This window comes from Canis lupus, chromosome 24, assembly GCF_011100685.1.
Source record: "Canis lupus familiaris isolate Mischka breed German Shepherd chromosome 24, alternate assembly UU_Cfam_GSD_1.0, whole genome shotgun sequence".
Classification (NCBI taxonomy): domain Eukaryota; kingdom Metazoa; phylum Chordata; class Mammalia; order Carnivora; family Canidae; genus Canis; species Canis lupus.
The window spans coordinates 25,817,464-25,837,801 of record NC_049245.1 but is presented as its reverse complement, the minus strand read 5'-3'; the positions used below and the strand labels follow the sequence as shown (position 1 = coordinate 25,837,801).

The 20,338-nt window shown below is 49.8% G+C and overlaps 1 protein-coding gene and 1 long non-coding RNA gene across 7 annotated transcripts in view; one reads left to right on the top strand and one right to left on the bottom strand.

Moving 5' to 3' along the window:
- LOC102152875 overlaps positions 1–892 on the top strand; it is an 85,657-nt gene extending 84,765 nt beyond the window's left edge. Inside the window, exon 3 of the long non-coding RNA XR_005377808.1 lies at positions 342–892. This is a non-coding gene — a long non-coding RNA (uncharacterized LOC102152875). The remainder of the gene's footprint in view (positions 1–341) is intronic.
- Positions 1–20,338, bottom strand: part of DLGAP4 (DLG associated protein 4) — a 139,718-nt gene that overhangs the window by 36,035 nt on the left and 83,345 nt on the right. The window contains exons 1-2 of one of the 6 annotated variants that reach the window (XM_038572195.1): positions 13,799–13,836; positions 7,532–7,602 (exon numbers count right to left, since the gene is read on the bottom strand). The exons of 4 other annotated variants lie outside the window; for them this stretch is intronic. In XM_038572195.1, coding sequence (XP_038428123.1) covers positions 7,532–7,602; positions 13,799–13,821 — 94 coding nt within the window. In that variant the 5' untranslated portion in view covers positions 13,822–13,836. Of the gene's footprint in view, positions 1–7,531; positions 7,603–13,798; positions 13,837–13,937; positions 14,059–20,338 lie in introns of those variants that run through there. One more of the 6 variants, XM_038572196.1, reaches the window with a different exon arrangement.

The following is a 20,338-nucleotide window of genomic DNA, read 5'->3' as shown; positions in this document are numbered from 1 at the left end:
GAGGAGGTAGGGAAACAGAATCACTCCTACATTGCTGCTGGGAATGCAAAATGGTACCACCACTGTGGGAAACAGCTTGCAGTTTCTTTTATTTTTTTGAAAGTTTTAAGTAATCTCTACATCCAACGTGGGTGCTCAAGCTCACAACCTGGAGATCAAGAGTCACACACGCTCTACCAACTGAACCAGTTAGGTGCTCCTTGGCAGTTTCCTTTAAAACTAAATATGCAATTATCATATAATCCAGCAACTGCACTCTTGGGCATTTATCCCACAGAAATGGTAACATGTTCACAAAGGAACACATATATGAGTGCTCATGGCAGCTTTATTTGTCCTAGGCAAAAACTAGAAACAACCTAGATGCCCTTCAGAGACTGGTTTAACAAACTGTGACACATCCTGACTGTGGAATACTACTGAGCAATAAAAAGGAACTAGCTATTGACATAAGCAACAACTTGGAATGAATCACAAGTGAATAATGCCAAGTGAAAAAAAAGCAATCTCAAGAAGGTACATACTGTATGGTTCTATTCATAAAATATTCTTGAAACGGCCTGATTATCGAGATGGGGAGCAAATTAGTGGTTGGTGCGGAGACGATAGGGAGAGGGTGATGCGGAAGCCAGGAGGGACAGGAGTGTGGCTACAAAAGGCTGACAAGAAGGATCCTCTGTGTGTGGTGGACACATGAACCTGCGCATGATGAAGCTGCACAGCAGAAGACACGAAGTGAGTAAATGGAGAAATGGTAGAGTCTAAGAAGGGCTAGTATCTATGATAATATTCTGGTAATTTACCAAACTGGATAAAGAATTGATAGATCCCTCTGTATCTGTATTGTTTCTTACAACTGTATGTAAATTACAATTACCTAGAAATAAAACATTTCATTTAAAAAACGCTTCCATCTGTTGGTTCATCCAACAGACATGTTTTAGGCCAGACCCTGTATAGACTCCAGGAAAGCTAGAAGCCTCATCAGCAGAGAAATGGTTGTAAAATGAGTGCTTGAATGGTAAGAGATGCCACAGTGCAAGAGCCCAAGGGCTGGGAGCCGTGCCTCACATCTGAGTGTGGAGGTGACAAAGGGCTCTGGGAGCTCAGAGCCAGGAGCACTCAATTCCCACTCTGTTCAGAATTTCCCAGTCCTGCTGAGGCCTTGAGAAAACTTCAGGGATCCCTTGAGACAGACACACACTAAGCATGCCCAAGCTGAGATCAGACTGCTGGAGGTGGCCTACACTAAAGGCAGATGCCTGGCTTCTAGGCCCTGGCAATTACTCAAGTCTCTGGGCCACTCTGGACTCTTCAGTACCCTCATCTATTCAGTGGGTGGGGAGGAGTTCTAACCCAGGTAACAGCACACCATATTTCATGTGGCCCTTGACAAACTCAAAGCATTTTCTCATTTGTTCACATTCAAGGACAGCTCTGGAGCCTCCCCCATCATCAACTGAAAGGGGAATTTTTGCTCGGAATCCTTTCTCTCCACTGCCTGAAATTCTACCATTTTGAGAATTATTCTTTTGATGGTAAGGATTCAGAATTCAGAAGGCAGCAGGGAACCAGATAAGCCCGAGTTTAGATCCCAGCTCTGTCCTGTACTAATCTGGTGGCCACAGGGAAGGATTACTTAGGCTATAGCACAAGGGTAAGGCTCAGACCCAGGGCTGGCATGGCTCCTACTAGTTTTTGGTACAGAGTGAGCTAGACCTGGAGTGGGGCTGCAGGGAGGTGGTGAACCACCCCTGGGTCACTGGTCACTGGAGAGGCTGGGCTGGTTCTCTGACCAACCCTAGGGAAGTTTTCCTGCAAGAGCTGGACATAAGAGTAGCTTGCTGAAGCCAATGGCCAGCAGTGCCCAGCAGAGCAAGAACTGGGTTCTAAGCCTGGCTGAGGCTGTGTGAGCCCAGTCAGGGTCCTTGTCCCTATCTGTGGGGTGGTGCTCTCAGTGGCCTGGAGGAGTTAGTGTATGCAGGGACTTGTGTGGAAGAGGCATCCCCGCCAGGAGACAGTGGGGTGTCCACAGTCAGGAGCCTGGACAGAGGACTGACCCCCTAACCTCTTGCTCAGGGTTGTTTAGGTCCAGAGTCCTGCTGACACAAACTCAGAGGGAAAGTGAACTAGCAAGGGCCAGGCCAGATGGCAAGATGTGATAAGAGGAAAGGTGAACTTATCTTGGATTTTCTATGTCTCCTAGGGCACAAGTCATAGCCAGATAAGTGGTGTGATTAACAGGGGGGATTTTCAAGGCCTCAGGGGCAGGCATCCCTCAGCTCTAAACACTGTCTTTCACCAGGGCAGGGAGATGAAAAACAGGCCCACAGCTGTGCCTGCCCCTTCCCACATCACATTCCAGCCATTCTGTGTTCCTTACTCCCACTGCCCTTCTTCCCACCATGGGGGCTTTTACACATGCTGCTCCCTCTAACCTGGAAAGTTACCACTCTCCACATTTCCTATGTCCCTTCTTCAGAGAGGTCTCCTGACTGCCCCCTACTCTCAGGTCAGCCAGCATCTCCATCAGAGCACCTGTCACATTTGTCATCTGCTCCGTAAGGCATTTACTTGTTGATGGTTATAGGCTCAGGGCTGTTGGGGAACTCTGTCTGTCTTGGCACAGCAGGTCATATCCCAGGCCCAGGGTAATACCTCAAGCTTTATAGAAAGCTCTCAGTAATATTAGTTGAATGAGAAGATGAACCTCATCACTGCTATAAAAACCCTTCAGTTACCCCAAGTCAAGATTATTTAGCTTTAGTGAAGGCTCCCAACACTGGAGTATGTAAGCTTCTTGTCTCCTCCCGGATTGGGAGCCCTTTCTAAAGCCTGGTTCCCACCAACCCCCCAACTCTGCAGCTTCATCTCCTGTCCTCCCACCCCCTTAGCACAGCCCTTCCGGCCTCAGAGAGCCAAATGTACCCTTTTCCAAACACCCCACGCTCTGCATGCACCCAAGCCTTTGCACGTGCACTTGTTCTACCAGAATCCCTTTCCAGGTCTTTCAGCCATGCCCTTCACCCCCAGCTCTTGCTGGCCTGGACACCTACCCCTCTCCTTTGTGGATCAGCTGGAGCGCTCAGGGCTGTAGTCGTGCCCCTGACATGTCACCAGCCCAGGACCCAGCCCGGAGGATACACAATTATCATTTGCCAATTGAACTTTAGAAGGGGGGAAGTGCCCCAGAGACCCAAGATGTTGGACCTGGCCAGCACCGCATCCTCCAGGATGGGACTGTAGCCCTCCCTGCCCTGGGGAGACGGTCTGTGTGCCACAATTTATAATAATATAGCATGTGGGTCCAACTTTTTCATCCATTCACTTTGGAAAACTTTCAAATTTGCCCAGGAAGCTAGAGAGGGGAACATCCCTCAGCATGACCACCTCCTCCAGCTGAGCCACAGCAGTATGTGCACAGTGAGCCACGGCCCCCAGGGGCTGCATGCTTCCCTGCCCCCACCTCGGCCATGCCAGTCAGTCAAGCCCAGGCTTAGACAGGAGCCAGTTGTGCAATGCCTCCTCCGTGCAGTCTGCCCCCGGCCCCAGACATCCAGCCCAGCCTCCCTGTCCCACAGTGCACAAGTCTTTGCTTCTTCTCAGTAGAAGTTCCCATTGTCTCATTTCTGCCTTCTGCTTCAAGATCTTATCCAGAAAACTCTATCGGGTCAGAATGAATTTCTCTCTTATTACACATCAAATGTGTAATAAGATGACCAAAGAGACCTTTAGACACTCAGCAGAATGGCTGTGACTCCATCTCCTAAGAGATATGGATGCAGCAACCCTAGGAAGGTAGCCCCCTGCAAGTGCCTTGGAGGCCCAGCATGGCCCTCACGCTTCTGGCAACCATGGGCCCTTGCTTGGTGGGGGAGCTGAGGAAGAGGCCTAAACTTCTGAAGAGAAGGGACGCTGGGGAACACAGATAGTGTGGAAGCCACGGCAACAGGCTTCACAGAAGAGGCCATGGGACCCATGTAAGTCCCCTGTGAACAGATAGATCTGGCCTCAGAGCCAGAGCTGCCTTAACTCCCTTTGCTGGCCCCGCCAGGCTTTAGAAATGGCTTGTCAGATAACAGGCCAATAAGATCCCATTCCCTCTCTCACCCACTGAGCAACCTGTCAAACCACACAGCTAAATGGGGCAACTCATTTGTGTACTATGGGAAAAAGAGAACTCAAGACTTCCACTTAGCCAGCCTCGAATTCCTCCCTCCTTCCCCCGTTCATCCCCCAAAAGGGGAAAGTTGGGAGGGAATTCCAAGCAGCTAGGTCAGGATCAGGGCCAGACTGTCTTCTCAGAGCCACGTTCCTGTTGATAGTCCATGTGACCCCCACCTTCCCAACGTGTCAGTCCGGACACGTCTATGTGTTAAGACGTAGCAAGGTCAAACTTTAATTTTAAAATCCAGGGAGAGGGCCTGGCAGCAGCTTGTACCCCAACATCCTCCTGGGAATCCTCCACTACTACCCACAACCAGGTGCTTCCTAACTGCCTCTCCCATCCATTCCCTGTTCCCTTGACCTAGAGCCAGCCTCCCCTAGACCATCCATACTGCTTCCTCCCTGCCCCCCTCTCCTGTCCTGCCTTCCCGATCCTTCCTCAACCTTGACCAGCCATTTGAGAAATCCAACCATGTCACTACTTGGTTTGAAACCTCTCAACCACAACCTGGGCCACAACCCACCCAGTGGACTTGAAACAAACCTTTTGGTTGCGAGCATTCAAGCCTCCAGAATCCACACTTGCCTTGGACCCCATAGGAGTCAAGAGGTCACAAAGGCAGCACAATGGGGAAGACAGAGCAACAAAGTTCAAGGATCCCCACCCCCCCTTGGAGTCTTGTCCAGAAACCAGGATGCACTCCTGTTCATAACATTCCAATGCTAACAGTGGATCTTCCCAAGCACAGACTGGGCCAGGCCAGAGCAAACAGTTCATATACATCAATCCTCATTATTCGTGACTCTGTATTTGTAAATTTACCTACTTCATAATATTTACTTGCAATCCCCAAACCAACACTCATGGGGTTTTTGTGGTCACTGCCAGACACACAGAGAGGAGAAAAGTTGAGTCACCCAATGCACAGTTTCCTAGCTATGGTCTAACAAGAGGACACTCTGCCTTCTTATTTCAGCTCTCATACTGTAAACAAGTGCTTGTAAATTGCTTTCCCTGGTCTATTTAGGGTTATGTTTTTCACATTTTTGTTCTTTTTCTTGGTGATTTCTCTATAGTGCTTTAGTGCTGTCTAGTGTTGCTGAGTGCAAGAAGGCTGTGATGTGCCTATGGAGAAAATACGTGTCTGATAAGCCTTGTTCAGGCGTTGAGTTATAGCGCTACTGGCCAATTCAATGTTAATAAGTCATCGGTATATTAAATAAGGTATCTTTAAACAGAAAGATACATAAAACAAGGTTATGTATTGATTGGTTGGTGGAAATGTTTTGACCGGAGTCTTGCAGGGCCTCTATTTCCCCTAGGAGCAATGGTTCAGTATTCATTTGTTAATTCAGTATTTGTCAGATGTCATGAACATAACTCCTGTGAATAAGGAGAATGGACTGTACTCTAGCCACCTGAATCCTCAAAATGGGTACATCTGAGGAAGGTCTGCCATTGCCCCATCTATAGATGAGGCTCAGAGGGGTGGAAGGATGCCCTAGCTCACCTCCCAGCAGGGCAGTATTGGGGCTGTGGCTTAAACTCAGGCTGCCTGAAGGCTGACTACCACCCTGTGCCCCCCACCCACTGACAAACTGGGTGAGGGTCATGTGGAGGCAGCAGCCTTGGGAACATCAATTATTTCACCCAGAAAATGGGGTGAGATACCCAATATGCCCTCAGGAGGAGCCAAAGAGATGACAGATATGACGTTTTATACTCGTGGGCTGGGCCCCTGCAACCAATGTTAGCATGGTTTCTGGACCAAGGATAGAGTGATCACCTCCTGAGGGACAGCCTGGGGGCCTTTCAGGAAGACATTAAGATTGAATGGGTCTGGAAGGATGGACCACAGTCAGTCAGTGGCAAGGAAATGTGAGGCTTTCACGTGAAGGGATTCTCTGTGAGCAAAGTAGGACAGAACAGCCCCCAAGGCATGAGAGGACTGATGTGGGCAGGGCATGGGGTGGCAAAGTAGGACTAGGTACCATAGCTGGTGAAGGAAAGACAGGGACCAAGGCAAGGAGCCCTGGGACAGGGCCGTGTCCTCTCAGATGGAGTCCTCGGCTCCCTGGGGCCGCATGGAGCACAGGAACAGAGGCCTCTTCTCCCTACCTGCACCACCCCTCATAAGGTCCCTCCCAGCTGGCCTGCAGTTGGAGGGTTTTACAGCTCCAGACCTGAAAGCAGCAGGGCAGGCGGATCACCTCCTATCTTAATAGCCAGGGCAGCAGGCAGCTCCCTGTGAAGTGCCAAGGCCATCTCAAGCTGAGTGTGTCCAGAATGAACCTGAATCCTTTCCTCCTCCACAGTGGCCTTGTTCTCAGAGAGAGGGGACTTCGTGCACTCAGTACACACTCCAGAAGCCTGGGAACCCCCCCTCCCATCCACCTCCCCCATGAAAGCACATTCCAGACAGACCCACCTTGGGGCTGCTGAACCTGCTGTTCCTGGTGTGAAATGATCTCCACCTCATCTTTGTGTTTCTACTTCTTCCCATCCTGATCTGTCTCTGCTCAGGAGCTAGGTCACAGTGAGGACCTCTTTGACCACCCTGTCCAAAGCTGCTACTCTGAGGGCCCTGTCTCATTCATACATTAATAAACTTACTGGTTTACTTGCCTTTTCTCTCCTACCAGAAAAGGATCCTGAATATCTAATACAGGTTCCTGAAGGTGGAGACCCTAAATATCTTGTATAATCACAGTGCTTTCCCAGCACCAGGCCAATACATTATTATTGAATAAATGAACCATTCCCTACTTGACAGGTTAGGAGTTACTCCGGACTCTGATTTGGAATCTAATGCCCAGGGTCGGGGCTTTGAGTTCCTTTTAGGTCAGCACCAAAGCACACGCACACACTGTAGGAACACAGTCTGGCGGGAGGTAAAGCCTTGATCAACTCTGCCTGAGATTGGGCAATGAGGCTGTGGGAATGAGAGCTCAAAAAACCCTAAGGAACGGGTATCAGAAACTGTTGAAATGAAATGAAATGAAATGAAAATAACCATTCCTAAAAGCTGGGCTAGAAAGAAAGTAAGCAGTGATTCCAGCCACATTTTCCAGGCAAGGTGTATCACAAGTACAGATTTAAAAGAATCATTACTGAGTGAGTTCTGGCCAGGTGCTACTTTATTCCAGACTTAGGCCTGGGAGGGGAGGTAATTATCACTGATGTTTTATAGATGAGGGAACAGGCTTTTCACTCTGAGAAGTGGCAGTGTAGAAAAGCTCTGTTCTGTGAGGCCAGGGTGCCAGGTTTTAAACTCAACACTGGACCTGGTGGGTAGTGTACATTGCATCAGGCCTGATCCTTTCTGGGCCTTCGTTTCCCCAGCTGTAAACTAAGCAGACTGACCTTGAATGGGGGGGGGTCCACCAGGAGACTGGTTATCTAACCCCTCTAATCCACAGCTGCCATGTGGGGACCTGGGTGACAGAAGTCAGAAATCTGGACTTAGAAAAATAAAACCTTCATCTTTTGAAAATGGATTAGCTCATTCAAAGTTTCAAAAAAAACACTGTACAGGTACCTGCCTGCCAGCTAATGTGGCCTGTGGCACCTATCTTTGTGACTGCTGGAGCGGCTGTCCTCAGACCTCCTAGTTTTCCTGGACCTCTAGCCCCTCTCCTCCTGCTCCCAGGAAGGCTATCTGTAAGCGCCTCCCCCTTGGGAAGACAGGAGACCCTTGGGAACCTTGAAATTAAGGCAGCCACCTTAATTTCACCTGGTGGTATCTCAAGTCTGGCCGAGTGAAAGCAGAGAAAGCCCCTTCTGGTTGGCAGGCCAGGTCTGGTTTCGGGTTCTTGGCACCAGATCACAGATGGTGGGAGAGCCCTATCCGGAGTGCAGATGGCCAATCTCCTTCATGTGCCAGGAACAGCTGCCTGAGAGGGTCTTGCTTGTTGGCAACTCCTCCCCACTCCAGGAAGACAGCTGCTCCTGCTCCTCAGAAGCACCGTTTGTGCCCCAGCTGGGGGGCAAGGGTGTGAGAGGGTTCTGTCCTGACATGTTCAGGCCAAAGGGGCTGGAGAAAAGGTTAAGCAATTGCCCTCCAGAAGGACCCGGAGTGCAGGTCAGCTGCTTCTCTAGGGTGGGAAACCGTGGGTTGGGACACTTCACAAACTCCAGGGCATCTCCCCTGGCTGCGGGTGGCCATGAGCGGACCTCGCATGAAGCACTTTAACTGTTTTGGCTCACCACCTCTTTACCAGGCCTACCATTCCTGTTTCAAAGAGGAAAAACATGAAGCTCAGAGAAAGTGTGCAATCCAAGGTTGCACAGCCAGTAAGTGGAAAAGTCAGGGTCTGAGCTCAGCCTTTTTCATTCCAGAGCCAGTGCTTGTAGCTACTACTTCACACTGCCCATGGCTGGAGTTTGGTGCCACCTAGCTGGGCCTGGCTATCAGAGCCAAGCCAGTTCCTCAGTCAGGACCTAGACAGGCGCCTACTCCTGGGGTCCTCAAGCAGAGTTTGACAATTTCCTGAGCGAGTCAGGTGGCAGCTGCTGGCTGTGCTGGCCATGGGGGCAGAGGCCTGGTGCCTCCTGGATCAGAATCCTAGTGCATGGGAGAAAAAGGTGGCCCCCACCCCCGTCTGTGACCACTGCTGCCCAATGCCCTTCCTCAGGCCTTTCTCCTCGTGAGGTCCTAGACACTCTGGCCCTCTCACTAGAAACACCGCAACCCTTGACATAGGTTCCCCAGTCACCCAGGATTTTTCCAACTTGGCTCTCACTATAGCCTCAAAGTAAAGCCCAGAGAGGTGAGGCTATCTCTCCCAGGTTACTCAGCTGGTTGCTGGGATTGGAAATGAGGTGGAGCCTCCAAATCCCAGGGTTCTGGGCAGCCTGGGTGGCTCAGCAGTTTAGTGTCACCTTCAGCCCAGGGTGCGATCCTGGGGACCTAGGATGGAGTCCCACGTTGGGCTCCTTTCACCGAGCCTGCTTCTCCCTCTGCCTGTGTCTCTGCCTCTTTCTCTCTGTGTGTCTCTCATGAATAAAAAAATAAAATCTTTAAAAAACAAAAACAGGGATCCCTGGGTGGCGCAGCGGTTTGGCGCCTGCCTTTGGCCCAGGGCGTGATCCTGGAGACCCGGGATCGAATCCCACGTCGGGCTCCCGGTGCATGGAGCCTGCTTCTCCCTCTGCCTGTGTCTCTGCCTCTCTCTCTCTCTCTCTGTGACTATCATAAATAAATAAAAATTAAAAAAAATAAAAAATAAAAAAATAAAAAAATAAAATAAAAAATAAAAAATAAAAAACAAAAACAAATCCCAGGGTCCTAGGAGATACTAATGCTGGTAATTTCTAAACCAGGTTCTGAGGGCCCCCAAAGGGAACTGAGGAAGGCTTTTTGGACTCCCATTGCACTCCAGGTCCCTCAGAGCAGCTCCCATTTTCCTTTTTCCTCCATACGGAACTCCCACCCGGTACCATGAGACCCACCACACAACTTCCACCTCCTCAGAGTACAATGAGGAAACTTAGGCACAGAGAGGCACCTGTGCTCTTTGAGGATCTAGTAGCAGGGCAGTCCCTGCCTGGGGCTCTGAGTGTGGGTGTGTCCCTTCTTCCTCCCAAACTGAGAAAGGAAGACGCCCTTAGGTTCCCAGCCTGGAGACCACCAGCTCCAGGCCTCCAGGGAGGCAACCCTACTTCCTCCAGCTCCTGAACAGGGGACCCAAATGGCATGCTGTTCTCAAAATCCATTTCCACCATTACTGCAACAATATCCTGCAAGCAACCTGTCAGGCAACATTCACTCCTCCCCCATTCTTGCTTTTTTTTTTTTTTTTTAAATTTTATTTTTAAGTTAGCTCTATCCCCAATGTGGGGCTCAAATACAAATCCAAGATCAAAGGTCGCACACTCTACAACTGAGCCATCAGGCGCCCCCCCTCCTCATCCATTCTATGCTAGAATCTGCTACATCCTCGTTATCTTATTTATCCTCTAAGACCTGCAGTCAACCTTGCCAGCAGCTCTGCTCTGAGGCCCCTGCCCTACCCCCCAGGACACTAGGACACTTATCACCCCACCCTCCTTGGGAGTCTGAGCTGGGTTTTTTTTTTGTGTTTTTTTTTTTTTTTTGAGTCTGAGCTTTAAAGAGACGCCAGCTACCAAGCTGCAGTTACTACTGAATCATGACTTTGTTATTGTATGTCAAAGTTGTGACCACTAGGAGGGGGTGCTGTGGAGTAGATGATACCCAGAGTTACGGGACTGCTATGGCTCCAGTCCATGTAAAAACTTGATGTGTACAGCCCCTGTTTGGCCTGGTGAGGAACTGCTGGGTCGGGGGGACGTGGGGAGGAGGTGTGGAGAATCCAAGTATTGGCTTTTCAAATACTGGCTCTAGCATGTGGACTTCACTGCTGCCTTTCCAAGGTCTTAGGAGCCCTGTCTGGGCAATACTACTTAGAAAAAGCCTTAAAAAACCACCACCCTCACTTCTGGAGGGCTGACATTAGACCCTGATGATGGGTCACAAAAGTCTGGCTTTTTTTTTTTTTTTTTTAAAGATTTTTAAGAGTATAATATTTTTTTTTTAATTTTTTTTATTTATTTATGATAGTTACAGAGAGAGAGAGAGAGGCAGAGACACAGGCAGAGGGAGAAGCAGGCTCCATGCACCGGGAGCCCGATGTGGGATTCGATCCCGGGTCTCCAGGATCACGCCCTGGGCCAAAGGCAGGCGCCAAACCGCTGCGCCACCCAGGGATCCCAAAAGTCTGGCTTTTAATAAGATGTCACAGGCCCCTGTGTCTAGAACCAGACACTGCCAGGCCCCATGCACCTGAATTGCTGCCCTCTTTCATCATTCTGAATGACCAAGAGGATCCCAGAATAGAAAGAAGGTGTTAACGGGCTCATTCACTGTGCCTGGAGTGACAGGTGGTATATCGGGTGACAGGATCAGGAGCCAATAAGCCTGGGCAGCTGAGAGATGGGATGAAACAAACAGTACAGAACTGAATGGGGAAAACCTTGAGTTCAGGTCAGGTCAACACTGCCTGCCTTGTTGCCAGGTCCAGGGACAGAGATATGAGAAGGGAAAGGCCCTAGTCCTCAGAGCCTATATTAGGATTTTGAGTTTGGATCCCTAGTCAGACTGTTACATAAGAAAGCAGCACATGTGGGAAAATGCCTTAGCAACCCATGCTGACCGCAGACATGGTCTGAGGCTGCCCTGACCAAGAAAGGTACAGGACCAGGGGAGTGGGGAGCAGCTCCCACTCAGCTCTGGATAACATCGTGGGTAATGCTGGAGGCTCTGGACAAGGGGCATTGCCCAACGGGAGCCTGATGCATGAGCAGAAGTTGCAAATCCATCCCATTATGACAAATGCCTAGTTTATGGTGGGGAAGCCACACACTGGGTCCTGGGCAGGCAGGAAACTCCAGGATGAGTAAGTCCTTGTCCTGAAAAAACTCACAGTAAAATGCCGAGGTGGCAAGGAAATGCCTCCTCTACTGGGCGTCGCCCCGTGGAGCACTGCCATACGGAGCACTGTGTGAGAAAGCCGGGGACGGACTGATCAAGAATGCTGTGACTGATTAGTGCTGTCTGTCAGAGATCTGCCACAAGTGGGGTGTGATACATGTGCACCATGAATCATGCCTGGGTCAACATGAGGGAAGGCTTGGAGAGACTGGGATAGTGTTCTGGAAAAGAAAGCCAACTCAGAAAAGCACAGTTATCATCTTCAGATACCTAGAAGATGGTCCCGTATACGTGTGCTCTAAGTCATCACACTACAACCAGAGTAGGGACAGGAAGGTGAGGCTGTTATGGGGAAACAGATTTTGCACTATGAGGAGGCACTTTCTAAAGGACAGAGGGCCCAGGAGGGTTCGGCTGGGCTAGACACAGGCATGACAGCTGCTGAGAGAAGACAAAAGCTCTCATGGGTGTGACCTTTCGGATTCTATTCAAGCCTGAGAGGATTGTTCCTTCTTTACTCTTCTACTTCACACCCAGTTCTGGATGTGACATCAGACATCGTGTGTATGTGTGTGAGAGACATTTATACTTCATATATATATATATTTTTTGCATCCAGAGAATCGTTATCAACAAGCAAAAAAGAGGAAAATACTCATTCAGCCTAGCTACATGGGAAATGATGTGAGGACTAACACCAGGGCCTTGGCACAGATGGGGCCTAAGATGCCTTCCTCCGGGAAGGCTGGCAGCACAGAGCCCCAACCTGAGATGATAAACCCATCCTCAGAACAGAAGATCCACCAACACTTGCTGCCCCTTCCCACCCCCGCAATAACCTGCTTTTGAGCACTGGCTCTGCTTTGCACTCACTCACTGGACCACTTAGGCTCCTGGGCCTCAGTTTCTCTCATCCATAAAATGCCAATACCCACTTGCCCTGCCCCCTGCCCCAGGACTACTGGGAGAGTGTCTGGGGAAGACAAGTGAGAAAGGCCTGGTGGGGTCCCACACAGCTACTGTCCCATCCCAGCCCCGCCAAGGTGCTCCACAGGCAGGGGCTGGGGCAGGCAGGTTCAGTGCCCTGAGGACCCATAGCCATCCACCCCCTCCATGCCACACATGTATCACCGTGTGCTATTTCTGGGTGGTGACCACTGATGTCCCTGCTTTGCCAAGCTCCCTTCTCTCCCCCCGCCCCCCTCTTCCTGCCAACACATCACATTCTCAGCTTCCAGGCATTTGCACTGGCTGCTCCCTGCCAGCAACATCCTAACTCCTCCTTGATTCCGCCTCTCCTCCAGATCTCAGTTCCGGCATTACTCCCTCCGAGAAACCTTCCCTGACTGGCTCCCTTGCTGGGTCAACGCCTCATGTTGAGATGTACTACAGCCCTTGCCACCACACTGTTTTACAGGCCTGTTTGCTTTTCTGCCTCTCCCTTTAGGCCCTGAGCCCCCTGAAGGCACTGACTATGTGGTTTCCATTCCTACAACCCTGTCTCCAGCCTGGAAGAGGTGCCCAGGCAAATGTCTCCCGACATTTAGGAGATTGGACCCTGCTTCTGACTTTATCCCAAAAGTGGTACAGGCCCGTAGGGCCTTTCCCCGTGGAAGAAGACCGTGAGGACACAGCAAATAGAAAAGAATCTGTAAGAAGTGACTTGGCAAGCAGAAGACAGAGGCACTGGGACAAGTCGTGACTATTGGCTTCCTCTTCACACCCCCGTACCCGGCCCTACTCAATTTTTTCCCAACCACCTTTGAAAGCACAATATGGTGACATTTGGGAAGATCTCTGTGAAAGAACACCTACCCAAGTGAAGGTCACCAACCTCCCTGCCCCCACAATGGCACAGCATACGAAGTGGGTGATTAGTGGCTAATAGTCACATTACCAGTGTTTAGTGACAGCTCAAGAACTGGTGGCTCCTACAGTGGCCCAGTCACTGTCCAAAGTCCTTACACCTGCGTCTTATATTTGATCCTCACAAGGAGATGTTTTCATCATCTCCCCTTGTGCTGCTGAGGAAACAGGAGGCTTAGAGAGCTGGGGGACCTGCTCAGTGTCATATAGCAAGTCATGTTCTATCTGCTGAGTGCAAAACCCATAGGTCTCAGTCTCCAGAACCCAACCCTTACAGCATCCAATCTCACAAGGAGTAAAAAATACAAGCTCACCGACAAGTGTGACCACCACACATGTGCCTATCAAGCTTAGAAGCCACTTAGAAAGACAAGTTTGGTCTCCTCCTTCTGCCGGTGGAGTCTGCCTAGAGCGCGCCTCCACAAGGAGCACATGGAAGAAAATGGATTTTACCTCGACAACTTCTACCCCTCTGGCTGCTGCTGTGCCCCGATGTTTTTGCAGGCATACTCGTCACACCTCCCCAGGTTTTGGGCTGTCCTGCCAAAGGACCCTCTTCCGTTCTCACAAAGAGACCTGTTACATCACCTGCCCCTGAAACAGTCCCTTCCCCTCCCAGGACTGCCACCTCTCTGTAAAAGCTGGAGGCTGTACTAGGCTGGAGATGGTGCAGGTTGCACTGGGTGTACTGCTTCTGCTTGCTTGGTAGTACCTGCCTGTGTTAAGAAGGATTCTGAAGCCTTGTCTAGGCTCAATGGGAGTGCATCAGTGACTGAGGTTGTTTGCTATGGGCCTTGTATGGGAAGTAACTGCAAGTGGAAGGTATGTGTCGTCCCTGGGCAAGAGGATCCACAGGAATGCTTTAGAACTCTATTCCCACAATGCAGAATCATGGTCCTTGACTCCCCACCAAAACCTCCACCCCCTATCCTCCCCTGCAGACCCATCAACAAGAGGGTTTCTTGGGCAATGTTTTAAACCTGGTAAGATGGGAAAGCAACTTTGTTCACAGTCTTCTACCCTTCAAAAGACTGACCAACGAGGAACTTGCAGTAGCTGCAGCCTGTGAGTGAGGGTGGCTGGGTTTCAGCCCAGGGTCCACGCCCAAGTGCTGTATGACCTCAGGCCAATCACATCACTTCTATGTCTCTGCTGCTTCTGTAACATGGGGATCAGGAGTCCTGTTTTCCTTGCATTTAACCTCATTCAAACACTGTGCTTAGGATCATGACTGCAAAGGGAAGTCCATTATCCATCTCATTGATTCTGGGGTAGCCACATAACAGGAAGTATTGTCCCATTTCTCAGAGGAGGAGGCTGAGGCTCAGAGAGTGAGGAGACTTGGCTCAAATCCCACAACAGGTAAGCTGACTAAGGCACTTACGTGGGTCCTATGATTAAGTCCACAGCCTTTCTCATCCTATTATCCCTCCTCCACAGAGGGGCTGTGGCCAGACTCCATGCAGCCACCATGGGCCTGGAAGCAAGGCCACCTCTGTGGAGAAAGTCCTCCCAGGAGCTGATGGGTCTGTTAACAGTTCCTCTGGAACGCAGGCACATAACGCTGCGAGTAGCAGTGTGCATTCGCTGGGAAAATTCATCACCATCTGAACACTTCACTGTTCAGAGACAGCACATAACCCCCTTTCCAAATACATCCTCTTAAGAAGGGCTTGTAGATGAGGCACCTGGAGTTGTTGAATCCAAGAGACAAAGCAGAATGGTGGTTGCCAGGGGTTGGCGGGGAGGGAGAAACAGGGAGCTATTGTTTAATGGGGAAGAGTTTCAGTTTTGCAAATTGAAAAGAGTTCTAGAGATGGAGGTGATGAAACAATGTGAGGGTACTTACTGCCACTGAACTGTACACTTAAAAATAGGTCAGATGATAATTGTTACGTGCATTTTATCCCAAGTTTTTAGTGAGGAGTCTTACTGAGGAATTCCTTGCAAATGAGCCCAGTTATCAAATTGCTATTTTATACCCCAAATCCAAAAGTTACAAAATAAAATATTTAAAACTATGATAAGCATGAATTTGAAACACTTCTGCTCTGAGTTAAATGTGTTTGCGAGCAGGGGCTGATCTATAATTTGCCTGCATTCTCTTTTCTGACATCCAAGAAAGAGAAATAAGGAATTCAAATAGAAAATAGGAAACATCAAAGGTCTGTAAGAACAGTGATGGGTGTATTGGTATTAGAACCTTGGAAAGGAGTTGGATGGGAGAGTGGGTGAAGATAAAAGGTTTAAACTAAAAAAGAATTAACTATAGAAAATATGGGGGGGAAAGTCATTCTAATCTCATTGCCTGGACACAAATACTATTATATCATTCTATACCAAAACTTTTTAAACTGTGATCATTTTATGATTCTTTTTTTTTTAATTTTTAATTAATTTTTACTTATTTATGGATAGTCACAGAGAGAGAGAGAGAGAGAGAGAGAGAGAGAGAGGCAGAGACAGAGACACAGGCAGAGGGAGAAGCAGGCTCCATGCACCGGGAGGCTGACGTGGGATTTGATCCTGGGTCTCCAGGATCGCGCCCTGGGCCAAAGGCAGGCGCCAAACCGCTGTGCCACCCAGGGATCCCAACTGTGATCATTTTAGAATTGCAACCTTGCTATAAAGAAATAGAAACTTCTGCTTTGGCCTTCTTACAGAGAAGTAGTGGGGAGGGTAGAAAGAACAGTGGATCAAGACTTCAAATCATGATTAAGCTGTGTGACTCTGGGCAAGTCACTTAAGCTCTCTGTTCCATCCCCTCTAAAAACAGCAATAATAACCTGCAACAAACTGCCAACAGAAGCAACATAGCTTCATGAACTGTGAGGCAGTATGAGGAAGTGAGCAATAAATAGGGAGTGCTAATGAAGCCTTTTTTTTGATGACTTAGGATCAGTATGAAAACCAATCAGAAGTATTTGGGAGTTCTGATGTTAATTTTAAAACCCAAAACACCTTTTAATACACCGACACCTCTGGCTCCTTCAGGGCAAAGTTTTTTTGCTTCAGAGGAAACAAGGTCACTGGGATGATGAAGCCCCGCCTGACCTTGCAGACCACTCCAGACTGAACAGAACCTCTTCTGGTTCCCTCAATATGCTAAACATTTTTCACCCAGGGGTCCTGATCCCTGCTGTTCTTGGCCTGCCCCTTGACAGCTTCCTGCCCACTGGCCACCTCACCATCCCTGACATGCCCTCCCCATCCTCTCAGAATAGGTCCCCCTCAGCCTGTTTCCTTCAGAGTTCTCAGCACCAGCAGGCAGTATCTCACATATTCATCACCTGCTGGCATGGGGACTTCCAGTTGATGGAAGCTCCCTGAGGAAAGAGACCAAGTCTGTCTTGTTCCCTCCCCTGTCCTGGCTTGGCACTGGCACTCTGAGCACAGGAATGGTTGGCCATTTGGAAAGAGAAGTGGTGGCTGTTTGGAGGTTGGGGCAGACTGGGATGAACCCAAACCCTACTCCCTACTGCCCCTGCTTTGAGGAAATTACGGGGCAGCAGGAGCAGAGAGAGCTGGCTTTTAAAGGTGCTGTCAGACAAACCCCGCTCCTCCTACCCCACCCTGGCTCAGAACCATCCCTAGGCAGGCAGGCAGGCAGGTCCAGATGGCTACCACCACTCCCCTGTGCAGAGCAATACTATGCAAGAAAGTTCCAGGAGAGGGTGGAATTCACAAATATATTCACAGCACACTCAGTAATGTGCCCCAGCAGGAAACCCACCCAAGGAGTGATGACCCTTCAGAGACAAACCCTGGCTCTGAATGCCTGGCCCTGAGTGCTGATGGACTCTAATGGCCCTCAACAAGCATTCTTCCTTGATCTTGGCTCTCTTGGCCCCTGGGCAGCCAACGCCTGCCATCCCTCCCTGACCCACAGTGCCTTCCTCTCCCCTACCCCGGGTGTGCCCATACCCTAGGGTGTCTTCCCCTCAAAATCTCCATCCACCTGGGTCCTGCCCAGCTTTTGAGGTTTTGAAGGTCATCTCTTCTCTAAAGCCTACCTTGATTCACTCCAGAGTCCCCATCATAGCCCTGCACTTGACAAACAATAACTTGATGTCCCTCCAAACACCCCAACCAGTCCACTTCCATCCTTCCAGGCATGGGACATGGATAGTCTTCAGTTATTTCAAGTCTTCTCTCTCCCTTGGATACCAATAGCAGCAACAGCTCCCATTTTTTAGCGGTTCCTCTGTATTACAGACTGTGTTCAGTGCGTTACACACACTTTGCTCTGGTCTTCATGCTGATGCTGATTTCAGGTAATGTTATCATCTCTATTTTGCAAGTGAAGAAACTGAGGCCTAGAGAGGTTAAGGAACTTGCCCAAGGTCTCACAGCTCTTGGTGGTGGCCAAGGATCTAAACCCCAACAGTTTGTCACTAGAGCTAAGCTCTTGACTATAGGTCTGCGAGATCTCTAAGGTGTGGGTATTCCTCCCTGCTCACCCAGTGCCTGCCTCAGCCTTACAGTTAGGCTATAAATGCCAGTTTTCTGCATTCCACAAGAGCGGCAAGGCCAGGTGCGGATCATTGATTCAGTCATTTACCAAGGATCACCTGATCGATTACCCACCCTGGGCTCAGTGTGTGCCCTTAGCGAGCAGTCTTGAGCCAAAACGACTCTGTGTCTGGGGACCTTGTGATTGTGCAGACAAGAGAGGTACACAGAAATTGTATTTGTTGAAGCAAAAAAATTGAGACTGTATCTACTTTGGCAAGTCTGAGAATTTTCTTAGAAAAAGCACAGAGAAACAGGAACTTAAGACCCCCACTAGTTAGATAACAGCTAATCTTTGAAATACACAGACCAACCAAATCAGGTGTTAAGATCCTCGCTATCTTCCAAGGGACCAAAACTGATTCAACAGAACAGCAGAGCTAGAAGGAACTTCTCCTGCCAAGAAACAAATGGGGACTCTGGAGCCCAGAGCTGGAGAGGAATCTTGTTGGGGCCACCTAAAAACTCGGGAAGCTGTGGCTCCTTCTCCTCCAACCCCTGTCCAACTTCTTGGGACTGGGACCAGAACAAAGGGCATTAAGGCTTTCAGGCCACCTGGGTCCTTAAGAAACCGCCAAGAGTTGAGGTAAGTGCCCACCCTACCGTGACCGAAGGTTTAGAGGTCTTGCCAGTGGAGACAGGGCCCTAGCTCTTACCTTCAGGGAGAGTGGAAATGTTCTGTGAAAGCTGGTTTGGGGAAGCGAGGATATCTTTCCCAGGCCAGCAGAGGCCCAGCTCAGCCCTGGCCCGGAAGGACAGAGGTTTAAAAGGCAGTGGCTTCTCACCTGGGGCCACACCCCGGTGAGGCTGACTTTCACCAGGGAACCTGTCCGACTGGCCGTCTCCCAGACAGCGGCAGGCCAAAACACCACCCCTGTCTGTAGCCTGGCGCCTCCCCCGCGGGGCCCTACTGGGCCCCGCCCCTGCCAGGCCTCCGGAGCAAGAGGGAGAAGAGGCCTGCCCCCTGATGTGAGGCCAGCTCGGCCTGGGTCTCTCAGGGCCAATCCCAGCCTGGGCTGGGACTGAAGCAGCTGCTTCCTGCTTTGCCTTTCTCTTTCACTTTGGTTTTTAACCCCAAAGTGAAACTGAAGACTGCGACGATGTGGGAAACCTAGTGAGAGGTAAGGCTTAGGAGGGCTGAACACCTGGCTTCCAATCCCGGTAAGGCCGCCTGCTCACCTAGGAGGAGGCCCTCAGTTTTCCATTGATAAAATGGGAAGGAGGAACTAGGATAATGATTTTAAACTAGTAATTTTGAACTAGAAAAATGATAGAACTTCCTCTTCCTCATCCCTACCACAGCTGAAAGCTGAAAGGGAGCTGCAGAAATGCTCTGTGGGGGACCCCAGAGGGCCTTCCCATTAACTTGGAGGAGGAGACAAAAGTAGCCTCAGTGTGGGGACCTTCCTGGCCTCCCTAACTACCTCTTCTTCACCTATTATCTAATCACCTTGACCCTGAGCGGGCCCTGGAGTTCCAGCATCCTAGGGCAAAGCAAATGCATCCTAGGCATGAGTCTGACTCTGTCCTGGCACAGCAAGTGGAGACACCCACCAACGGATGCCACCAAATTCCTAATCAGAGCGCAGACCAGGCCATCTACTAAGACTGGAGGTAGCCCACCCAGGACTGGTCCAAAGATCAGACTCAAACTCCAGGGTGGGATGCTTCGGTGGCTCAATGGTTGATCATCTGTCTTTGGCTCAGGTCGTGATCCCGGAGTCTTAGGATCAAGTCTGGCACCCACTTCTCCCTCTGCCTCTCTCTCTCTCTCTCTCTCTCTCATGAATAAATAAAACCTAAAAAAAAAAAAAAAAAAAAAAAAGAAAGAAAGAAAAACACCCTCCAGAGGTCTTTGCCTCTCTCTCTCTCTCATGAATAAATAAAACCTTTAAAAAAAAAAAAAAGGAAAAAGAAAAAAAAAAAAAAACCCTCCAGGGTACCTGGCATAGTGTCTAGCTAAAACCATATAATCTATTTTATGGGGGTTCCCCATTGGCTGGTTTACCAAATCTTCCCACTAGCCTGGTGATATAAGAAATGCATGGATGAACCTCTCCACTTTTCAGATGAAAAAAAATGAGGCTCGAGGAAGGGTAGGGACATAGTGGCCCAGCCTGCACTGGGATGCAGGAGCTCAGTAAATATTTGCTGAATGAAGGAGTTCACTGGCCCAGCTGCTGCCAAGCAGATGCAGCCCAAGCCAGAGAAATGCAGGAAGGAGGACACAGCATGGGAGGGGGGGATGCCTCTCCCTGGGGACCAAGTCATCAACAGGTCCCCAGGACCTGTAACAGAGTCCCCTCTGCCCAATTCTGGCCCCAGTCATTACCCTGCTAGCC